At 38.9% G+C, this 24,738-nt stretch overlaps 1 protein-coding gene across 1 annotated transcript in view; it reads left to right on the top strand.

Moving 5' to 3' along the window:
• The first annotated feature begins 507 nt into the window (after positions 1-507).
• SLC35F3 (solute carrier family 35 member F3) overlaps positions 508-24,738 on the top strand; it is a 179,856-nt gene continuing 155,625 nt past the window's right edge. Inside the window, exons 1-2 of the mRNA XM_027685297.1 lie at positions 508-668; positions 931-1,160. Of these exons, the coding sequence (XP_027541098.1) occupies positions 616-668; positions 931-1,160 (283 nt within the window). The 5' untranslated portion in view covers positions 508-615. The remainder of the gene's footprint in view (positions 669-930; positions 1,161-24,738) is intronic.

The raw sequence follows: 24,738 nt of genomic DNA, 5'->3' as shown, positions 1-24,738 counted from the left end.
AACGTGGTTTGATAGAAGGCTGTGCGGCCCCGGTGCTGCCTCGGCGGCGTTACGGGGGCAATCAGGTGGGTGCGCTGGTCAGATGGAGCCCACGGTCACTTCAGGGCCTGTCTCGCTCGGGCTGTCATGCACCCCCGCGCTGTTTCCATCTTGCCCCCACCAAGCAGGGCCGGGAAAGCCTTCCCTCCCGGACCGAGCCGGGACCTGGCGGGGGTTCCCGGGAGAGGCGCGGCCGCCCCGCCCCGCGGGCCGCTGGCGTTGGCGGTGCCAGGGGCTCCCCCTGCTGGCGGCCGGCGGGAGCGCGCGGGGTGGGGGGCGCGGAGCGCGCCCTGCCCTGCCCGGCCCCCGCCGCCGGCGCTCCGCGCTCCGCAGGCGGCAGCGGCTCGCAGGCGGCAGCGCCGGCCCGCCCGTCTCCCTGCCCGCCTCCCTCCCGCCCTGTCTGCCTCTCCCGCCGGGTCCAGCGCTAGCGCCAGCCCAGGGACCCTCTGCCACGGGGGCGCCGTCTCCCCCCGCTCCCTTCTTTCCTACCTTTCCGCCTCTTACCCGGCCGGTGAGCGCCGCCGGCTCGCCCCGCCGTAAAGCCTGGGCGCCCCCCAGCCATCGCTGCTGCTCCCCATGGGGATCCGGGAGTTCCCCAACGGCTCCGCACGGGGTAAAGCCGCCACGCTGTGAGTACCGCCGCGGTACGGGCGGGAGGGCTGGGAGGGACGGGGGCACCCCACCCCACCTCGCCCCTGCCGGCGGTGCCGCCCGCTCCCGGGGGTCGCTCCGGTGGAGGGCGGCGAGGAAAGTTGTCGGCGCCGCGGGCGCCGTGCGGGCTCACCTGCCGGCGGGGGTCCCGCTGCCCGCCGCCAACTTCGCCCGGGGCCGGCGGGGGCCGGCGGCGCCGGAGCCGCGGCCCCGGGCTGACGCCCCGCTTCCAACCCGCAGCGGCATGCGACGCTCCCCCGATGTCAGCCCCCGGCGGCTGTCCGACATCAGCCCGCAGCTGCGGCAGCTCAAGTACCTGGTGGTGGACGAAGCCATCAAAGAGGACTTGAAGTGGTCCCGCTCCGTGGAGGACCTCACCAGCGCGTCCGTGGGGCTCACCTCCATCGAGGAGCGCATCCTCCGCATCACCGGCTACTACGGCTACCAGCCCTGGGCCGCCAGCTACAAACGTGAGTCCCTGGCGCGGACGGGCTGGGGGGTTGACAGGACGGGGGCGAGACGGAGCCGGCTGAGGGGTGTGGGTTCGAGGGGCAGATCGCTCTGTCGCTGGAAGAAAGTCGCCCTGTGGGACTAAGTGCTCTCACTCTCGGCGGAGAATTCTGTGCTCGTGTCGTCTGAGTCCTTAGGCAGTTGCTGGCTCACAGGAGCGTGGTGCTAAGAACGATGACAGCTAAATTCTGCTAAGAAAATAGGTCAAATATTTGTCTTAATGTTGCAGGCACACTTAGCGACGCTGATTACGGTGTTTGACAGCTATGTAAGAGCCCCTGCACGTTCATTCACACCCCATTTCCACAAGTAACACGTTACCAGCGTCTTTCTATCGTTTTAGGGGTCTGTCAGTTTTTCACAGCACTTGATCTGAATGATCTGTCTTTTCCTATGTCAAGTGGAACTGTTTTTTCTGTATGTATGCACTTGAGAAAGAAGCTTCCTATAATATAAATACAAGGAAAGACATAACTATATTCCTCCACATAGATGATTTACAAGGGAAGAGTTACCTGGAGTAGTCGAAATATATGAACTAGTATTTTTTGTGTGTAATGCCCCGTTTCTTGCCCATCTTTCGTCACCATGATGGCAATTGTATGAATTAAGAAGTTGTAGAATAGTTTACCAATTAACTGAAGTAATAAAATTATTTTGGTTGTCTTAATGTCATTTGTAACATCACAGGGGTTTTTGTTGTAAAAAGGATTCTGCTGTAACAGAAATCATTGCTTTGCTGGAAGGACTGCCTGATGAAGTGGTTGTTTTCATTTTGTACTTTTCTAATTATTAAGTGCAAATATTCTGAAATATTTACTACTGGATTATCTGTTTGACATGTGCTTAATAATGGAAGAGAATGATACAAGAAAGCGTGGCACACAGTACTGGTTCAGTTTTTCTCTGAAGAAGAGCCACTCCTGGTTGCCTGAAAATAGGACTTTACTAATAAATATTCCAATACTTCTCTGCGAGCCTTTTTTTTTCTTGATTGCAATTATGACAAATATCAGATAGTTGCTACTTTACTCACTGGGAGTATGGTATTTTTATAAGAGCAATTCCATCGCCTGGATTGGGACTATTCTTGAGAGTAAAGCTTATTCAAGTCAGTTTTCAAGGATCAGATCATATGTGGATGCTAAACTGAGTTGGATGTTAATGATTTTATCTGGCAGAGTGACTAATAGTCTAGCTGAAGTCACACTGAGCTGCTATGGCTGAACCTTCTGAAATAATAAAGGTCATGCTGGCTCCTCAATTATAACCTATTTGTTGAAATTTATAACTCTGCCTGAAAAAGTTAATAGCAAGCCTAAGCCTGCTATTCTAGTTAGATTTTCTCTCGTAAGTCATTCTGAATAACAAAATTACATATTTGAGTTATAATGGTGGGGAATAAATATACAAAGTGTCTGAGTTTCATAAATATATGTCTAAAAATAATAGGCTATGTGAAGTTGTTGCCAGTTTAAAATCCAATTTGCTAGGAACATAGAAGAACACGCAGAAGAAAAAACCCATCTCTATGGCATGGCTGAAGCAGAGCAGTGTTGATTTGCATCTGCTGAATAGCTGACTGAATATGTGTAAATGGGGTGTATCATCAAAAGTGGGAAGACAACTTTGTCACAGATGCTTTGAAATTTCTTTAAATACTCGTTCAAGTTGGGCTTATGCCCAGTTTTGGGTTAAGGATTTTCCATGTGACTTTCCAGTTAGAAGATTTAATTGGCTCAAGTACTGTAAACAAATGATTTTTATTAAGTTCAAATCACAACCTGGGTACTTTTTGTCATCTTATTGTGCATTCTTGTAGATGTTTGGGTGCTGTTGCAACTGTGATTATAATTAGAGAGTGCTTTAATAATGGACCTGCTTTCTGGAAAATAAATCCATAATCTAATCTAATCTAGATTTTAGTCTCTCTTGGTGACATACTTTTTATTGTAACTAAATCCCCCGTAGGGCCAAATCTACTTCTTTTGCACTGAAGTGTATTCCTTTCATACTTCACTTAGGCTGCTTGTATATTATGTATATGTATGTATGTATAAATTGTTTGAAAGACTCAGAAAGCTTTTGCTCGTGTTTTTGTTGTTGTTGTTGTTGTGTTATGGTGGGGTTTTTTTTTGGCAAAACTACATTAGGGAGACTACCAGAGATAATCCGAAATAGTGTTGCCATGACCCCAAAACTTGCTTGGAGAATAGTTTTGTTGCAGTAAAACCCAACCATTTAAAACATACTGGGGTGCCTCAAGGTTATATACCAACTCCAGTATTTATTATACTTATAAATTAGTAGGAAAGAGAGGAGGAAGAGGTGAAAATCTACTGAAGACATAAAGTGATATGGGTTGGACAGAACGAGAAAGGACTTGTTATATTACTTTAGGGAGACCTGACCCAGCCAACTGATTTGCCAAAATGTCAACAAATGTCATTCAGTTGTCATAAACAGAAGCCTCATGTCTCCTGAAAATGCTAAGATTACCTTCCACATTTCACATTACATTGGCTGGTGAGATTGGTAATGTTCACAGCTCAGGGAAGACCTCTGCTGTTTGACTGAACTTGCAAACCAGATTTTAAGAATTGGAATAATGTACTGTAGTTCCTGTGTGTTAGGATTCCTTCAGAGAATTTGGTGAAATATGATAATATTGCTTATCTCCTCTCAAAAAATATTACAGAAAACTCTGAGATGAGAAAGGAGAAAAAATACAGTCAATCTGTAAAGAGTCTCAAGAATTTTGGCTGTTTACCTTAAAGAGGTCGAAACAAAAATATGGAAAGTACCGACACATATTGCTCAGGCACGTAGAGAGTTTTTCTAGTTTTTCTTTTTACTCTGTCATAAGAGAAAAACAGTCAAAGAAGTAGAAAAGCCATCCATTAAAGACTGATAGAAAAAGAAATAGTTTTTAAGAAAACATGTAATTTATTCTTGAGATGAAAATTTCAAGGGATGGTAATAGATAGCAGTGACAAGATCTAGAATTGTAATAAGTTGGGAAAAATATTAGAATATTAAACTTTATTCTGCAGAATTCAAATTAGCCTCTATTAGGAGGCATCTTGAGGGTTTCTTATGCTTCCCTCCATAACATCTGCCCATCTTCAGAAAGAGGATAGAAGTGTGTCCTGATCCAATCTGGTACTTCTTATTTTTCTGAAATTCTCACAGTTGGTTTTCAGGGTAAATAATTATGGGCATAACTTCTCTCCAGTCTAAATCAAATATTCATATTTGTCCCATGGGGAATATTTTGCAGCATCTGATTTGATTTTTCAAATAAAATTCACAGGGGAAGAAACACATGTAAGATGCAGTTAGGTTGTAGAATCATACTCTGATGCAGCTACGTCAGTAACAGGGCTCGATATTTGTGGAAACCTCATTATCAGAAGGAGGCATATTAAATTATTTTTAATATTTTTTTCAGTTAGCAAATAATCAAAGAATGTAAATAAAAAAAACTCTGAAAACAACACCACAAAATTTGCAGATCCCAGTGTTGTATGGAGATCAAGCTATTGTTAGAGCTGTATTAACACTACAGTTCTCTTCCATGAAGGTTAAATGAATTGTCATGATTTCTACCTCTTGAAAGCCTGAGACTTCAGTTGAAGAGCAGAGGCAAGTTTGAAGGTGAACAACTGTATTTTAAGTTTCCATTTCACACCATTGTCAGTAGGAGTTAGTTTTCTAAATATTTTTAGAAGTATAGTTCCCTAGGAGCTTTTCTGCACTTGAGAAATACAAGTGTCACTAAACTCTTGAACTGTCTTCCTGATCAGTATGGAAGACTTGTCTATTTTAATGATTGTAGCAATTGGCAGGGTGCTTGTTTCCACAGGAAATGTGCACAGCTATCACCTTGCCAAATATTCATTTTGGTCTACATTAACTAGGTCTATTTTGTGGTGATTGAATATTAGAGTCTCTCATTATGTGATTAGTATTTTAAATACGTTCACGTGGGCTTTAGCCAGCTATCCCTATTTTGCAATCTTTGCCTCTTCCTACAGAATACCTGCTTCTACTCCTTGTTTAAGATTTAGGTCTTTCTTTTAAAGCAGGGACTTTCATATATCCTTAACACGTGTTCCTAAATACAGATTTATGGACAAATCGAGATTATCTGCATCCTGGCCTCCCACTTTTATTCACTTACATTCTTTATGTGCTTACAGATGTTTCTCTCCCTGCAGAAAGAATATTAAGAGAAAAGTATATACTTTTAACTCCTTTCAGTCTATTTACTAGGAATTGACCGATGTCTGTGGTTCATGGCTTGTGAACATACATTTCTCTGAGACTTTGACCTTGTGAATAATCCCAGGTTGTTCCAGTGATACATTTTAAGTGACATGATGTTTAGGTGAAACAGAAAGATTGTGGTCAGTAACTGAAGTTCTGTGGCTCTGCTTCTCCCTGCTACTTTAAATATTAGTTTTCATATTTTTGATGTTTCTTCATGTTTTTTTCAGCAATAACAAAATAAACCATAACATTTTAATGCCCAGAATTTCAATGTAGTACTCATACAGCATGTAGCACATTAGGTCTTGACCTGAATGTGGAATTTAAGTGCTATCACCAATAGAAGTAACATTTTGAAACACATTGGCTGAATAGCCCGAACATTGTTCAGAAAGCATAATTGTTTGAGTATGAAAATCATAGAATCATATCATAGAATGATTTGGGTAGGAAGGGACCTTTTGGATCATCTAATTCCAGCCCCCCTGCCATGGGCAGGAGGCAACTTCTACTGGACCAGCTTGCTCAAAGCCCCATCCAACCTGGCCTTGACCACTTTCAGGGATGAGGCATTCATAACTCCTCTGGGCAAACTGTTTCCAGTTACAGACTTTAATAGTCTTTCAAGGTAGTAGTTTAGTGTTGGTTGTAGCTAATTAAACATACGAGTACTGTAGCCTTATAAATATTAGAGTATCAGTTATATAGCTAAAGACTGACTGATCCCCAGTGTTCCTCCATGTGATCTTCTTTTCATGTGCTGAAATTTCACAGTTGCTAAAAGCAAATCCAGTGGGGATATGAATCAGGAGAAATTTGTGCAAATACTGTTTTCTCGTATTTGCATCTGAGGGACAATTTAACTTATTTTTTGAGGTGATATACTCCAGAAGTTCAAAGACAGAAGTAGTTTTCTCTGGGGAAAGCCATTTTCAGGCCAGCTGTAAGCAATTTATTTAGACTGATTACTTGTTTTCTTGCTTTCCAGTACATAAATACTGAATGTAATACGCTTATAACTAATGCAAGGCTTCGTGGTATCATTTATGTTGCTGTTTCTGAGGTCAAATGATTCTGTGAGAATTTTGCTTTTCAGGTGAAAATGTGGAGTAACTTCTAGGTGTCTTGCTCAGGGAGAGAAACTTGGATAGCTGCCCCAGGGTCAATCTATAGGTTAATACCCCCGCTACTCCTTGAAGCTTAGAAAATGACTAAAAATATGTGATTTATCTCTTTTTTTTTTTTTATTTAAGCTAGACTTACACTGTCTGAGGCCTGATTCATTTTTTAATCAATGCTCTTCAGCTTGTCATTGGCAAATACTAACATAACTGATTGTTATGCCAGCAAGAAAACCTAAGAAAACACAGTAACTCCTACAAGTGAAAGAAAACAATGGTGACGAATTGCATTGCAGATTTAAAAGTACCATAGCACATTGTTTCAAATGTCTGCTGCAAGCTAAATCTACATGTGGTGATACATGAACCAGGGATATTACTGGTTTATTTCCATATGACACCTCACACAAAAACTTCCAAAGCCTCATGTATTAGTAGTCAGCATAGCTGAGAAGAACTGTCCCAAGAAACAGTCTTTTTAAATATTTCAGAGACCTAATCACAAGTCTGCAGTGGATGTCCCACAATATTTCAGGATATGTTTCTCTTTTGAAAGGGAATCCATTAACTCCTGTAGGTGTTAACTCTTTGGGTGATCTTGCAAGACAGAATGAACTCAATCCAGCCACAGGAGTACACATGCTGAATGCTGAGCAGCTGCAGTGATACCACATGAATATTTAAAGAAAAAGGGAGATTGAAATATAACCAGCCTTTCAGGAGCTTCTTTTTCAAGACAATTCCAATAGAGAAGAAACTTGAGGGTTCTTTGATTTTTGAAAAGTGATAAGAATTTTTTGGTCAATGCCAAGTAGAAAACTGGTTCCTGTTACAATATAGAACTTGATTAATCACAAACTTTTTAAGTTTTAAATTTCTTGCTGGCAAGCCAAGCAAATTGCAATTTAAACTGGTTTGCTAAACATTTTTGATTATTTAATAAATATTTAGTAAATAGTAAATGTTTAGTGAACATTTAGTATCTTTATTGTTTACTAAACAATTTTAATTGTGTAGTGTTAAGTAACCACTGCTTTTAACTAGGCAGATGGATAAATATTTCATATTTTGTATCTAGTTTTCATAGTGAAGAAACTAAAAATTACCACCTACAAAATGGCCCCTCTTTTTTTGCTTGTTTGCTATTTAAACAAATTAATCAGTTGCTTTCAACTTTTTTTTCGATGCAACTTTAATTCACATCATCTTTAGTATGCCATTTATGCAAAACAGTCCATGGGACAGCATTTAGGAATCTCTTGGCTTCCAGCATTCATTTTATACCCTTAACAAATAACATCATTGAATGTTATATACCACTGAAGCCTCATCATGAAAACCTACTACTAAAGCTAGTTGTACAACTTTGCAAAGTCAGGGCCCATGTTAAGAGTTTTGAAGAGTGTTACCTGGCATTTGAGAATCCTTTCACTGAAAAACTGTATTTTTTAAAAATAGAAATGTGAACGTGTCCACTAATCAACTTGATGAATCCATAATAATGGATTGTTGCTAAAAACACATACTACTCTGAATTGATATGGAATAATGAGGGAGCAAGCTAATTTGTGAAAAAATAATTTGGAAACTATCAAGAATTATGAACAAATGATCATTTTTGGAACTATCTGTGTTGGAGACCCTTCATCAGGGTAAGTTACTGTAATAGTTCTGGAGTGTACTGTGTGCTGTATATTTGCAACTTTAATTAAATTTCTTTAACAAAAGCAATTAATTGCATGAGATAATGGCATTGGAATCAGACTACAGAGTCTGCATTAGTTTACTGTAATATCAGATACTGTTGTGTAACTGGAGTGTTACTGAAACACAAAGCCACAAAAGGAAAAAGACTCTTGGTCCAAGATGTTTGTCCCTTTTAAAATTGCTTAATGTGTCGCCAGCAGTGCTCATTAGCCTAATAGCTAATTTTATTAGATTCTGTCTCTTGTCAGGGCTGTCTTCAAGGGGAATTTTTGTGCCCTAATCTTTCTTCAGTGTAATGAGGTGTTTGTGTTTCATATTCCTTGTATAAATTGCTGATAATTGCTGACATCTACTTGAGATCAAATAAGCCTCAAGAGAAAGAGAGAGATGGCAGTCTGGTGTAGTGGAAGGTGTACCCTGCCAATGGCAGGGATTTGGAACTAGATGGTCTTTAAGGTCCCTTCCAAGCAACACCATTCTATGATTCTTTAGAAAAGTTACATAAATGCCACTGTAGCCCTTTGGCAAGTGCCTTTTTCTGCAACATGAGGGTGTAGTTCTGTACCTCTTTATGTTTTGGAAGCTGAAGCTATAGGTTTTCCTCTGTTGCCTGTGAATGATGACTACTCTGAGAACAGTAATACAATGAGCATTTATGTTCATAGGAAGAAACTTATCTGCAAATCGTGGTTCTTGCCTGGGGAATAGCTTGCCTTCATGCGATACATCTCATTGTAGAAACCACTTCCCTAAGCATTTTTGATTCTCTGATTATCTTCACTAGGCACATGTTCTTTCATTCCTCAGCACATCCTTGGAAGAAAAAAAATGCTGTGATTGCGTGGAAGGCCACAGAGAAATATTTGCTTTATGAACAGTCTGTGAAATATTCCTTGGATGGGAGGGATTCAGAAGCAATATTCCCTGATATAAGCTAGTTCTGCACTCAGCTCCCCTTATAAAAAAATGCCTCTAAATGGTTTCAGACACCTCTATTTTTCTCTGAAACTTGAGAGCCTCAGGAGTTCTCTGGAAATCGAGGTTCTTTTATTTTTTTTTACAAAATATGCCTTATTTTATTTCCTGTCATTTTGTTTCCATGAGTGTGTCTGGCCAATATAAGAATTGCTCTGTTTTCTGAGAAAAGCTATTTCAGTAGTGTAGGAATTTAGGTGGCCTCACATTTAGAAAAATAGTGATATCACATAGCCAATGGGATGTGTTAACTCAGCAAGCCAATCACGTGAGGCAAGGAAATTTGAATATTTGAGCTTCTCCAGGACAAGGGAATGTAACTGGCTACTAGGGGATTAATAGGACCTTAATCTTGCAAATAAATGTTCTTTTTGCTTTGCTGTAACTGGCTTCTGTGGAATAATGAGTGAAGAGGGGCTCTGTATATCTAAAGGAAGTAACTACATTTTCAGTTTTGAACACTGGTGCAAAGTCCTACCAGTCTCACTGCAGTATAAATAATGTGGTATAGCTGATCTGATAGTGACAGTCCAGTAGGTTTTCTTTTCTTCCTTGACTTTTACATCAGAAATACCACAGATTTGATGCTTTTCCTCACTATCTCCACATCAGCTAAGGTACCAAAGTAGCATGGAAGTTGAGCTTGTTGTCCACTGTACAAGTTGAGTAGGCCAAGTCATTCCACTCTTAAGCTCACTGACAGTTGTGCTATTTGTAGCCCTGTGGCAGCCTGGGGGCTCTACCTCATCCAGGGCATCTTGCTTTGTCTTTGCCAGATCCGTGCAGTTTGTGTGAACAGAGTACAGGTTTGTGCTCAGGTGGGAAATGAAGCAAGTACAAGCAAGGACTTGCTCCTTCAGAGTTGACGTGCTTGTAAGGATGGTGATGGTGTTTCCGTGATCATGTCCTGAAAGCCTGGAGTTGGCTTTGCTTTTTCAAACAGTAACTTTTATCCAGACAATGTGGTTTATTGGGCGTTCAGCAGGGACTATCTGCCTGCAAATTTTTGCCCTAACTGAAATCGTTGGTGCCAGGATTAACATCAATGATGCAGTGTTTGCACCGTGAAACAGCAAATACAACTTCATGGCTTTATGATTTGGTTGTCTCTCCTGCTCACTTTATGCGATGTGTTTTTTAAACTTTAGTCTGATTTAATTAAATATGCAGCGGTTTGTTTTGGACAAGCTAACATGGTAATAGTCTTATGGTAATCATGTTTAATTTTTTCAGCTTAGACACTAGATACCGCTTATGGTTTTGGTTAGCACTTTCCATGGAACAGAAATTAATAACAGAAAACATATTGTTCCTTGTCGTTTTGCTAAAGTGATTTTTTGCTGTGCAGCACTTAGTTTTCCACTGGCCTGGTAACCTCTCAGTTGAGGATCATTCTTCAGTGATTGTTTCCTTCAGAAACAAGACTTTTATAATGTAAAGAAATATGTTTAGATTTGATTTTTGGAGGCTAGTTAAAGAGCAGAAATGACAAAATAATGTAAAGTGGAAAAAGGCAGTCAAAAACCAAAACCCTTAGAGTCAGTAGAGCTATGGAAAATGTCTATAATCGAAGACCTCTTAAATGACTGCATTCCCACAGTTGTTGGCTTGTAAGACTTAGGGTGATCCTCTTAGAGGGTGCAGTGTGGAATTGCATCTCTGGTTCAGTTCATAAAATTACTTCACAGTCTTTGGGAATTATTTCATACACAACTTATTTAAAAAATGACTTCTTTATTTTCTTTTCTTGTTTCAAAAAGAGAAAGAAAACTTTCTTTCAAACTTTACACCTTAGTAATGTGTAGTTCAATATCTGTAGGAAGTTATTTGTCTTTTGCAGATAGTGATTTCAAGAAGTAGAGCGCTGTGTGTGTGTTCTGACTTCATACAGGGTGAGAAGTAGTTTTGTGTTTTATAACATTTCTCCAAATGGAAACAAAAATGGGAGTAAATCACAGAAGAATGGATGAGTAATTTCTTTGTAGAGAAATGCACGAACAAGAAACACGTATGTCAGACGGTGTTCTATTTCTGCATGTCAAATTCTTTTACATCCTACAATAATACTTTTAAAAGCACAATATCTCTTGTCTATATAATAAAAATACACTGGAAGTGGGACTGATACCAGAATCTTTAGAGTGTAAGCCTAGGCTCTCTTATGATTCCCTCAGTACTTTTTGTTTCTTGATGAGCTTACTGAACAAAGGAAGCTGGGAAATGCACATCCAGTACAGCACTTTTGGATCGAAGTAATGTGTGATTTGGGTCTACACTCATAATAATAAGAGAGAATTAGAAAAGCTGTTCGGAAGAATCCCTGATTCCAACCAAGCCCCTGACACTTTTCTCAGTAACTTCAGTCAAGCCAGGTTTCACCCACCAGGCTTAAGTCTTTGAGTTTGCCTTTTAAGCAGGCTTCCTGCTTTGTATGCTGAACATTTGTTCCTAAGGCAACTGCATCCAATTACACCTACCCATACATGGTCTTTATTATATGTTTCTGGGCACTACTGAGGAGCTCTATTTAAATCATAGAATAATTATTTCTTTTAATAGATGTGCAATTTTAAATTTCTTTAATCTTAAACTTGGTGCTTAGTACTTAATAGCTTGTCCCAACATGGGTAGAAGGCATCTACAGAAATTGAGAAGAGACCACTCTTTCTTCCTATTACCTAGAAAACTGATTACCAGAGCCCAAGTGCTGAAAGGAGAATGACTATATATACAATTATTTACAGTTTTAGATTAGGAGTTAAGGATTGAGACCTTTAGCAGCGCATGCTGTAGAAGCACCAATATAGGAGGAGAAAGTCCTCAAACAGGTCTGTTACCAGTAGAAAATTCTGTATTTTCGTAAGCTTGAACTCCCTAATTAATAATATAAATATATAAATAAAATATTGTTCATTCTTTCCACCTCAGATGAAGACAGTTTGCCTCTATTAGCTTGGGGGACATTGAATGGATCTCAGACAGAAGTCTTCTAAAACAGTAAAAGAAAGGCATTCTAGTTCATGATTTGTATAAGCTATAGCTTGGAAGCCAGTTAGGCTTTGGCATCCCTGACTCAGTCAGCTGAGGAATAAGAACATATAAAACCAGACCTCTTTGCAAATGTAGACAAAGGACAGTGTGCAGTGAGATGGAATTACAGTGTTCTTGGACTAATTTGAAATGCTAAAGATAACAAAATGTAGATTTAACTTAGGGGTTTTTTTTTCTTGTTATTGTTAAACTATCCCACCACAAAGCCATATGAATGACAGGATGTAGCTTGGAGTAACTCCTAGGTAAAGTTTGAAACCTATCTAATGAAGCTGGTTGATTGGGCATAACCTCTTATCCCCTTATTTTCAAAGGCCAAAATTGTTCAGTATTCATGTTGGTAAAACTTTGATAGAAGCTAAGAGGAATTTTGCCTTACTAAAGCCAACAACTAATGGTGTGAAGGAATACTGCAGTCTTGAAGAGAATTGAGGATTCTGGTCTGACTCTGAAAGAGGTTTGTGAAAGCTATGTCGTTTGGCAAGCTTGGACACTCATAAACCTCCAGAGAGCCCCAGACCATGATAGCCAAAGTATTTTTACAAACACATATTGCTATCACAAGGCTAGAGTCTCTTTTCATATTTGAACAAGTTCTGCACTTTTCAAATGGAAGTGGATCTGGTTCCAGCCTCCACCTGAGAGCATTCCTGTTGGAACTATCTGTTGTTGTAAACTTGTATAGTAAATTCCCTTCCAGCCAAGGGCATTCTTCTTGTGAGCATCTAGTGAATTCCTTTGTTTCCTTCACTTTGTTTCTGTGCAGAAGGCAATTAGACAGTTTTGGATCCTCCAGTTATTTATAAGAAAATGATCCTTATTTATGCTAGGAGAGGACAGCATGAGAGCAATGAAACTGCCTTTCTATCTGGAGCAGTTCAAAATAAGAGGTAAAACAATCTCAAATGTTGAGACAATTAGGATCTTGAAACACTTTTTTGGAGGGAGGTTTGTAGAACCTAGTCAAAGTTGCATGCCCACTTCTAAGAATTGTACCAGAGAAATAAGAGAGATCTAGATCAAGAGGTGTAATGTTAGTTAACACCTTGGATATTAACTGCTCTAGCTGAATTACTTGCATCGTAGAATAATTGGAAGATACAAAAGCATCAACACGTTGCAGAAAGGCTTCTTTCACTTGAGATGTATAGCTCTCAGTTAATGCAGTTAATTGCACTGTAATCTGCTTTGTGTAACAGCTGCCTGTTGTACTAAAAGTGATCATATGAATCTCAGCTCATTCTCCAGTTGAAGCTGGAGAATTTCTCTGACTATATAACCAACCTTGCAAGTCTGATCTTTCTTGCCTTTTTTTGTTGCTGTTGATTTGTTTCTAGTAGGCTGACTTATTCCGACATCCCATAACAATGATTTCATTACGGTTTTTTTTGTGGTAAAATTAGAGCAATTCTGAACCATCACATACTTAAAATAATATATCTCAAATAATTCTGAATTTATAAGGTTTTGGCCCTAACAAATGAGTGAAGTTTAAACCTCATAGTAGTTCTTAGAAGGTAATGTTTCAGGCATGTCAGCGTTAAAGAAGCATTTAGACAAAACCCTTAATAATGTGCACTAACTTTTGGTGAGCCCTGAGGTTGGCAGTTGGACTAGATAACCATGTTCTATTTTATTCTACTCTTCCTCTCTCTCATAATTTTTTATGTTAATGTTACACCATTAAAATATTAAGGACCTTATCCAGTAACCAAAATAATAGATGAAAATACCCATGGGTATAATTACAACATCATGCATCTCCTTTATATTTGAAAGATAGAGGTCTTCAGTGTTTTTTATTCAGTAAAAAGAATGAGAGAGATGTATTTCCCTGGAGCTACTAAAGTTCCAAGGAAATGTCTCTGCAACTATTTGGTATACAAGTTTCAAGCTTGCAAAATTATATGTGAGTAACTTAAGCTGTGCAGTAGCTGTGTGACTAAAATTATTTGTTTGCATATGTTAGCTTTGAGGATGTTAATTATTTGTGTTGCTGCAAATAGTTAGTTTCAGCTGACAGTGAATGAAAAATTTTTTTGAAAATAGTAATTTAATATTCTTCACATAGTAAAATATCGTTTTTGTTTGTCTATGCTAATTATAGCTATCTAGAAGATTGCATCATTGCTCTCATATATAAATTGTAAGTCAATTTTTGTATGAATAAATCAAATAATTTTTTGTGCAAACATAAATAATTCCATGCATTGTTGAAATGTTTCAGTTCTCTTAATAATTTTGTCCATTTCAGCATAATCACTGGTCTCTGTGCTTTAATTTTTTTCAACAGTCTGATCTTGTCATTTTTCCAGGATGTAATATAACTCAAAGTAATTCACATGTGCTGAGCAATTAAACTTGACACAGAGGTCTGTCTATAAGGAAAAATTCTTGTGACAGGATTTCTTTATGGTTTATTTAATGCAAATTAAAACCTGTATAAATTATTGTTTTGATGGATGTTTGATTTCAGAAAAATATATTTTCCTGGTAATAATTCTGAGTGAGCAATTAAACATCGTAGCAACATGTAAAATGAAGACTTTGATACCTTGTTTACAAGATGCACCATTTCCTTAAGCACAAAATCTTCTTCAAACCCAATACATCACTGATTTTATTTAAACTGGTTCTCTGTTGACTTCAGTGGAATAAAATACTACTTAAGCAGCACAAGCTTGTAGAATCCAGCTTAAAACAAGTAGCTTAAAAAAGACAGTAAAGTCGTAGAGTTTGAGGAAAGCAGCATTGAATTTCCAAATATCTGTCTGACAGAAAATACTAGTTCAGATGTCCTGGATCCCAAATGTGGCATATGATGAGTAACTTTAGCTACTTTTTTTTCCTAGTGTTTTTGTGTTTGGTTGGTTGGTTTGAGATTTTTTTGTTTGTTTTTTGTGTGTTCAAAGTTAACTCTGGATCAGGTTTTTGGAAAAAGACAACAATTTGTCATACACAAGTCTTATAGACTTGTAGACTGTAAGAGATTTATAGTCTCATATAGAACACAAGTCTTCTTGTTCTATATAAGCATCACTTAAGGGACAGTAATATTTAAGTAGCCATAGTTAACCACACTTTATTTGCAAGTGACCGTGTGTGATTTGATCAAGGAGAATGGGGGTAGAGGGGGGAGAAATTCATCTTACCTACTGGGCAGTGAGTCATGTGGGAAGCTGTACTGTTGCTTTCTGTTCTCCAGTCACTGCTGTTACTGCCTGGGTGCTAGATTTGTCCACTTTGCATGGGAAGTGAAGAGCAAGGGAGGGTTCTGTGATGAAAATGATGCTGAAGTTTGGACAAAGACTCACATGAACATCAGGGCAAAATACACTATACAATTTTAAATTTTCTTTTTCCTTCGTAATAGACAAGTCACTTCATTGGTGTGACGTACAGTTGCAAGTCCTCTCTGGATATGTTAGCCAGTTGTCATATACAATAAGGCAGATATGAATGAGTCTTCCAAACTGAATTACACTGCAGTATGGCTTGGGTAGCTGTCTAATGACTAAAGCCTACTTGGTGTAGACTTTTGCAAAGAGGGGGAATTGGCAAAGGCAAGAAAAGGAGAGGTACCAGTTTTTATTCTTGGATCAAACACACCAGTTTATCAGTGTTTTAGATAATAAGTTCCAGGCCATAGCAGCCTGGAAAGCTAGGAACAGTTGAGTTTCAATTGCCTACACTAATTTTCAAGTTCTAAATGGCTGGACAAAAGACTGAGATTCCCCCCAAAGCTTCGGTCAGTCTAAGTTCAATTAACTCCAGCAAGAGTTAGATCCTCAGGGTCTCTGGCTTGGATTGATTTATCCTGACTTGGTCTTCATTTAGACTGTCTTGTCTTCATTGTCTTGGTAGTAGAGTTTCTGCAAGGTATAGCCTGGGATCTGTGACTACCTGCATGTCATTCTTCTCTGAGAAAGACTGTGTGTCCTGGTTTGGCACTGTGTCTGATCCCTATCTTGTAGGTTATTCTCTCATTCGAGGCCCTTCTTAACTTCTTCCTTTCTGCTGTCTCTACCCCATTTACTGCTTCATCTATCTTCTCTCAACTACTGATGAATTTTTTCCTTGTCTGTTTAGGTTTCTTATTTGTCACGGTTAGGTCTCTTTCTTTCTTCTGACAGCCGGCTGCACTATTAGCTGCAGTACTAGTCATGGATAGGTAAAGATCAGATCTAAAAGAAAAAGAGATTCAGAAACACTAACAAAATCCTGGGCACTGATGTGCTGAAAAGAAAAACTGCTAATATGTTCTGAATTTTCTACAGGAAACCCAAAGACATAAGGTGGCCAGTGCCAAAAAGGTGGCTCTCAAAGCAGTTGGGGAAAAATGGCAAAGAGGGAGGCTGGGAAATCATGAGTTATACTAGTTAATTTTAAACATTTAAAATGAGTGAATATAGGTTTCTAAATTGAGAGAGAGTTTTGAGTTGCTTTATGAAAGAATCTGTACAACTCCTGGGCACCAGTATGAATATTATGAATATAACATAGTATCTGTCCTGCAGAGGAATATATGTCCCAGTCTGTGTGTGTATAGCGAGTCATCTCTAAGAATGAAATGTTAGTAATTTATATTGAAGTCCTCTGTCTCCTTTAAACAAGCCTTTTCTGAAGAGCTGGACAAACTGTCTGACCTTCCTTCAGAGCTCCTGCAGATGAAATGAGAAATGTCAGTTCACAAAGCAAATGTCACATAACTCACCCGACTTCTGGTTTTGATAGTTATGATGTGCTGGACTATCATACGCATGTATGACAGGGCAATTAAAAAAAATATTTTGGCAGTAACAGAGCAACAGGGATAAAATATGGAAATCTGAGGAAAACACTGAATCAATTCAGTAAATAAAAAATTGCAAAGCAAAATAAAACACAAAGTAAAAGAGATTTTTATGGAAGTGTAAGAGTACGTGGGTGAGAATGCCATATGGAGCACTGGGTTGCGGGCAGCCAAATTTGCTTCTGATGTGAGCTCTGTGAAAACTTGTAAGGAAATAAATAGTATAAGATAGACATTGAAGAATAGGAAAGACATAGGGGAAGTCATGAAAGTTTCAAACAGGTCTGAAGAGCTAGAATTAGGAAGAAAACTAGGCTTCTGATGAAACTCTAAGAAGTGTCAGGGTTTATGGTATCTTTATGCATGTCTTGTACTCCTATTTAAATAGATTATGAGCTCAGATATCAACACGTGAACTGACTGTGCCCCCAACAAATTTTGTTAAGAGGTGAGTGCTGGCAGGGCTGTGTTGCAATTGTACTCTTTTGTTTTGTATGTAGGCAGAGAGGAAAAAGCAACTTTATCTGAAATAACCAAACTGAGAAAAACAGTCTAGTGTCAGTCAGAAATTACCTTTGCATATAGCCACTTAAATACTAACGAATAATATTAAGGAGATTCTTTCTAATTAAACATTTCCTTCTCTCTATACTATATCCTAAGCATCTATAATAAACAAAAATAGTGGTCAGATCTTGGTTATGCTTTTTGCTAACCTAGTGTTGTTAAGTGGATTTACCTGACTTGGAAATTCGTCGGCCAGCAAACTCAGCTGTTCCTGATAAGGGACAGAGAAGAGAGACTTCTTCCATGGAAAGTAGATTTTGGGGGCAGGGAAGATACAATCAGGTGATCTGAACAAACAGCAGGGTCTGCCTTTTATTTTCTACAGACAGTGTTTAGACTTGTACTGTATCAGTCCAGGACCACAAGAGCAGAGGGGATGGAGTAACATATTGGCGTGGTCTGTGCTCCAGAAGTGGTTTGTACTGGGAAGTTGTCTGAGAAAGGTACCCTTCCTTTCCATATAAACTGTTCTTGATAAATTAACACTGGAATCCACAGTTCTCTCTCTTTCCCTTTGCTTAGTGGCTGAGCCTGTCCATGTGCAATATTCCCCATATCTAAATCAAGATTTTAATCCTGATGCTACAAGGCTCTGTACTTTTTCATTGATTTAAATATAAATATAATTCACGCACTTGCAAACCAAATGTGCATGTGTGCAGTGTTAGCAGCCCATGTTTTTAGGCTTTCAGTGTTACCTTGGTGAAATATGTGTCACTGAACTGAAACAGTGAAGTTTTCTCAGAACAAGTACCCCAAAAGAACTAATTCTAATAATTTAATTTGTTCGCTTGTGTATAACCCATTAGTTTTGCACTGAATTTATCGTCTGTATCACAGCTATAGATTTGTTCATCTAAGACAGTTTGCAAAAGACTTCGTTTAGCCTTTTCTATGGTTGCAGCAATTAATACTGTAGTTTAACAACCAGTTATTTCAACCTGCATACAGCACTGCTTGAGTGGTGTTTATAGAGAAAGGGAAAAATTAGTAAGGGAGTTTGATAGAAAAGTCTACGTACTATGCTTTTTTACCTGGGAAGAAGAAATAAGGCAAACCTGTTTAGGGAAAAACTGAGGGAAGACATTAGAAAAGAAATTTGTGCTATTTTCCTATGACGAAGCCTTAGTCCGCTTTAGCTGTTGTGCTAAGAAGTCTGTAAGCACCCACAGTATATTAAGATCACTGGTTTTGGTACTCAGTAGAATTCAGAGCTAGATTTCTTTTTTTTTAATGTAGAAATTGGAATGTGCATTGCAAAATTATTTCAAAATACTGGAGAAATTTTTGTGTTGTTCATTATGCATAATGTTGAGCAGGTGATGGATAAAATTATAATTTGAAATAATGTGACAACGCAGTTATAATGAGAAAGTTTGGATTTTTAAATGACTACTTATTCAGTAAGATTTAGGATCCACAGACAGGATACTGTAACTGAAAGACATCACAATTACATTGCCAAGCCCCAAATCAGATGTGCTTATTCTGTGCTGGTACGCTCCTGCTAATTTAGACTTTCTAACACTATGACATAGCTCGTTACCTCTTGCAGCGCTTTTCCCAGTGAATCCTGTTACTTGAGGATAGGAATATAGGAATTGCCATGGTTGCTCTGAGTTATGTTCCATCTAATTGTTATTTAGCTTTCAAGAGAAAGCAAGGTTTGGCAGGTCTGAGAAGGTATTGTGAGAGAACCTCTCCAGAAAGTTATTGTGGTTTTTTGTTGAGTTTTTTTTGTGGTTTTGTTTGTTTGTTTCATTTTTTTTTTCGTTTTTTTTTCTGATCCCTAAGAGTTAGCTGGTAAAAATAGGAGTTCACGTATTTAAATTCAGGTTTTGAATGTTTTTTGGCAGCTGGTGTTTCATAGGTTCAGTTAGAGTCTTAAAATAATCCAGCAGCTTGCCTATGTGTATTTAAACTTTTCCCCCAAAGACAGAATATACTGTGCCACTTATAATAAGTGACATGGAATAATAATCTTAATAGTCTTTGGCCATGTAAATAACAATGGACTTCACTGGTAGGTTTTGAAATTGATTTACTTCAGAATTCTCAAGTACCTGAGAAGGTAGAACAGGATTGGATGATAACAGCAAGCTGATCATGAAATGATGTATTCCTAAGCAGTAAAAAAAGCCTAGCTACTGAAGTAACAGTGAATAAATATCAGAACATGATGTCATTCCCCCTTATGCCATGTCTCTTAGGAAACAAACTTGTCTGAAATAGAAACACAAGTAGGTGATCCAGGTAAAAGAGTATAACCTAAAATATTTCTCTATCTTAAAAATATAAAAACTATACTGATGCCTAGACATTGCCATATAGTTTTGATGAAGGACAGGAAGGTGAAAAAGGTAATTTTTAATTTTCAAAAGTATCAACAGAACGTAGACTTAATTTCATCTTGATCTCTGTCTCAAATTAAATTCTGTGTATTTTTTTCTGGAACCAGGAGGCCTCTTCAAAAGTATGTAGTTCAATTGCATGGGCATTCATCCCTATTAAGTAAAAAGCATACTGGTCACAAACTGCTGAAAAGTGCAAAAGATCTTTGAATGTAAAATGTAAGTAAAAATTTACTTACTGTTTCACGATATCGTTCTCATACAAGTTTGACTTTGTCTTTAATGGAGTTCAGATTTTCAGGTATTGTTATGTTTTCAAATGTATTTAGAGCATGTTATACCTAAACCCTTTCTCCCATGCTATTTTTTTCCACATGCTAGAACCACCTCTACAAATTTTTTTCTCACATGTATCTATAAAACCTATAACCTGACAACAGGAATTAATTTTGAATATTGCTCCCAACTGGTCCAGGTGTTAGGTGTATTTTGTGATTTTTGCCACTGCATTTCCTCCCCAGGTCTGTTCTGTCTGTCCTCTTGTTATACCCTCCTTTTATCTTGCTTATTGTTGGGGAAAAGTGCTCTAAATAGTAATTCTTTTACTGGTACTGATGATCCCAATTTGGCTGGATTCTGAATGTTATCACAGTGTAAATATTAATAAGTTATGCCCACTGATTGTGTTGCTGAGGGTCAGCGTGTTTCTCGTCTGACATGGGGAGGCTGCACACCTGCATACCAGTCAAACCATGACACTGACATACGTTGTGACATGGCTGGGAAGAAGAGACTGTGTGTGGTTTATTATTTAATGGGAACTGGATCATGGAGTCATACAAAGCATTTGGGTTCTCCCGGTTTTGTTGGAAAAAAGACATCTGTATTAGTTGCATAAATGTTTTTCTTTTCTTTAACAGAAAAAGGTAATGAGAGAACTTTCCTGTTTATAACATCTATAAATATGAGACGGGGTGTTTGGATTTGCTGTAGAAGTTTGTTAGAAAATAACCAGCAGAAGAATGCTATACTCTTTTCACATATGTCCTGTGGGGTAGTTTTGGACCTTTACGTGCCAGCTTGGGTGACCTATGATGATCATGTTGTGATGTGAGTGATCTCAAACCAGGGTGCAGCCTGGATCTTTCAGCTGCATGCTGCTCTACAACTTGTATCTTTTACAGATTTTTTTTTTTAAATTTTGTTTCACTGACTCCAAGGTGACTAGTGTGTTCAGAAAGATTACATCATATTAATTACCAAGAAGTATTTGACAAGTTGTGTTCTTTCTCAGGGTGAAAGTGTGAAGTGCAGGAACACAAATCAAGAGCTTCAAGCCTTGTGCAGAACAGACTGAAATAGGAAGTGACTAGAGATGGGATAGACAAGAATCTTATTTTGTCATAAGCAAACTAAAGCCATCTCTGTGTTCTCCATGCATGTAGTTTCGAAGGGAACTACATTCAGCACTGTTCTTGGCAATGATTTTTCTTAACACCTGATGACTTGACCTATGAACAAATATGTGTAGGAAATGGTGGCAACCCAGTGAGGGAAGTAAACAGCTTGAGTGATGGCCTCTTCCCTCTCTGGTTACTGCTGATAATATCTCCCTGCTGTATGGCTTTTCCCATTATTTAATTCTTTTATGCATTGCACAGGAAAGGGAGCATGCTGCACTAGGAGTGAACTTCTGGGAGAATTTCTATTCTTGGTGTTGATGCTTCTTGCAATATGATGGCATCTTTAAGGAAGGTGTCTCTCTTGTTCTCTGTCAGGTTTAACTATCCTCTGTATGATACAGTTGAAACAGATGTTTTTCACTACGTGTTCCAGGATTTTGGTCTCTTTTGGGGAGGGATATGCCTGCTGAAGCAATTTATAAAGTGACAAAATGGTGCTTCAGTTCAGAAGCATTCTGATGTAGCAACTCTAGGGGGGGAGATTCCCATGGTCTGGACAAAGTGAACAGACTTTTTTGATTGGCAGGACTGCCTTGCATTTTTCTCCTTTTACAAAAAGGATGAGATTTGCACAAGCCTGAAACAATCCTGGCATTTTCCATTGTTTTGTATGGGACTGTGTATTATGCATCTCACTTGCACCTTTGAAAGTTTATTGAATTTCCTCACTTTCTTAATTGAATTTGAATCATTCCTCAACTCCAGCACAGTGGGTTTTTATGTGGATCTTAAGATTGTAAGGGATGGACATGGTTAACTGTGCTAAATTTTCTTTTCTTTATATAGATAGATAAATATATAACTTTCATTATTTAAAGGGCTATGAAAAAGTCTCATAAGTAAAGTCTAATTATTAAAATTTAGGGAACTTTATGCCCAAGTAAATATACTATAATCTATTCAGATAATTCCAGGTGAGTTCAAACATGAAAGAGGTAGCAGTCCCTGCTTGGTTAACCAGGACTGCATTTTCTGAATGGCTGAGCCCACTTTTGGTATTTGTAATCTTTTCTGGTGGAGTGTAAATAATTTCCTCTTGATTGAGTAAATCGATTGAGTAAGTCAAATGAGTAAGCATAGAAGCTGAAGATCAGATTACAAAAAGAAGTTTCAGGTCTGTGAATGAAGATGCAGTATGTGATTTTGTTCTTTTTTAAAGGACGTACTAGCACTCTAGACTCTTGAATGAGAGAATGACTGCACCAGACCATTATCATAGTTCAATTTATTACAAGACAATAATTTCTGTGTAAAGTGAACTATTTTAAAATTCAAGATATGTTATGGAAAAGTAGCTTTTTGCCTCAAAGTATCCACTTCGCTTAAGTTACTTTAATTAAAAATAACAAAATTTTATGCTGGTTTTGCAATGCCTGTATCAAATTGCTGTTTTCATCCAAATCAGGATGATAAAACCATAACTATCATCACTAATGTTAAGCAGCAGCTGTAAGAATCTGAATATATTACATCACTATTTAAATGACTGTATATCTATCCTTATACGCTATGACTTGTTGGTTTTTTGGTTGTTGTTTGGGGTTTTTTTAAGTAATTTAAGAAAAAACACATAGGATCGGAACTCTAACACAGCTTTCATCTGAGGAAATGCTAATTAGATTAAGATAATACAATATGATAAGAATGGAACAATGTTAAAAGCCTACAAAGTTATCTAATCTTTCTTACAGAGAAAGAATTTTTCATTAGATAATCAGTGAAATGATTATGGACCTCACTGACCCAGGACATATGGAAACCAAAAAAAAAAGGAAATGTTAGAGAGGAACAAGACATTTTTGGAGAATGGCTGTGTTGCTGGTATTAGTTTAGAAGCAGCCTCTGACCTGCTATGCCCATATATATCTGCTGTCTGAACTATACATGAGGAGAGTCAGCACACTGTGCTTGCTCATGCTATTGCTTATACTTTTCAACAGGCACCTTTTCTTGGGCACTGATCATACTGATTTTCTCCACTGGGACAGATACCAGCAGTGCCTTAGCCAACAAGTTGCCTTACTATCCCTCTTTGTGTTGTATTAACAAAAATGAAAAGAAGCAGCTTACAGATTAATTAAAACACGTGAAAAGAGGTAGTAGGGGAAGTTGGGGAATGGCTGGACAGATATTTAGACAGAGCATCGTGGAGGCATCGAGGAATTCGGTGAACATTGCCCTGTAGTGCTTTGCACATGAATGTGACTAAAACATAGAATTATAGAATCATAGAATAATTTAGATTGAAAAAGACCTCTAGGATCATTGTGTCCAACCAGTAAGCCAGCACTGCCAAGTCCACCACTAAACTACTCCCCTAAGCGCCCTATCTACAGACCTTTAAATTACCTCCAGAGATGGTAACCCAATCACTTCCCTGGCCAGCCTGTTCCAATGGTTAGCAGCCTTTTTGGTGAAGAAATATTTCCAAATACTCTATTCAAACCTTCTTGGCACAGCTTGAAGCCATTTCCTCTCATCACTTCTTGCCTGGAAGAGACCAACCCCCATCTTACTACAACCACCTTTCAGATAGTTGTAGGGAGTGATAAGGTTTCCCCTGAGCCTCCTTTTTTCCAGTCTAAACAATCCCAGTTCCTTCATCTGGTCCTCATAAGACTTGTGCTCTAGATCCTTCACCAGCTCCCTTGCCTTTCTTTGGGCATGCTCCAGTACCTTCCACCTTTAGCAGTTCTCCTGGATAGTCCCACAGTGATGGGACTTCAGATGGGGAGTGGATTTATATAAGTGTAAGGGGAAAAGAGCAGCAGGTATGTTGACAACCTGTGGAGGAGCTGGCAGAGAGACTGCAGCCTGGTACCTTTGAAGTACCTATATACTGAGGGTTTGCTTTGGCCTCTGGAGGGGTTTCTTTCAGAGCTCCCATCACCTGTGCTGTGAACATGCCTGGGCAGCTGCCCATGGAGGGACTCTTCAGTTTCTGTCCTCCATGGCTGTGGAGTTACCTCAAGGTGTGTGCTGGCCCACTCCAGTGCCGTATGAGCTGCCTCCTGGGGCTGAGACATCAGTTCATGTCCAGGTGGGACATTAAGAAAAAGGAAATGGTGTGAGTAGAGCATGACCACGCAGAGGTGCTTCCACAGAGCCGTTCAGAGGGAGCTCTCTGCAGTTCATGCAGCCCGCTGAGGAGGAGTGTGGGTGATGTGACAGGGCAGAGGTTGATGTTGCTACTAGAGCTAGGTGTGATGATGTTGAGGAGACTTTACCTGTCTGCAGGG

This window comes from Neopelma chrysocephalum, unplaced genomic scaffold (genome assembly GCF_003984885.1).
Source record: "Neopelma chrysocephalum unplaced genomic scaffold, ASM398488v2 Primary Assembly neopelma1_23, whole genome shotgun sequence".
Taxonomy (NCBI): Eukaryota; Metazoa; Chordata; class Aves; order Passeriformes; family Pipridae; genus Neopelma; species Neopelma chrysocephalum.
This window is presented reverse-complemented; position numbering and strand designations above follow the sequence as displayed.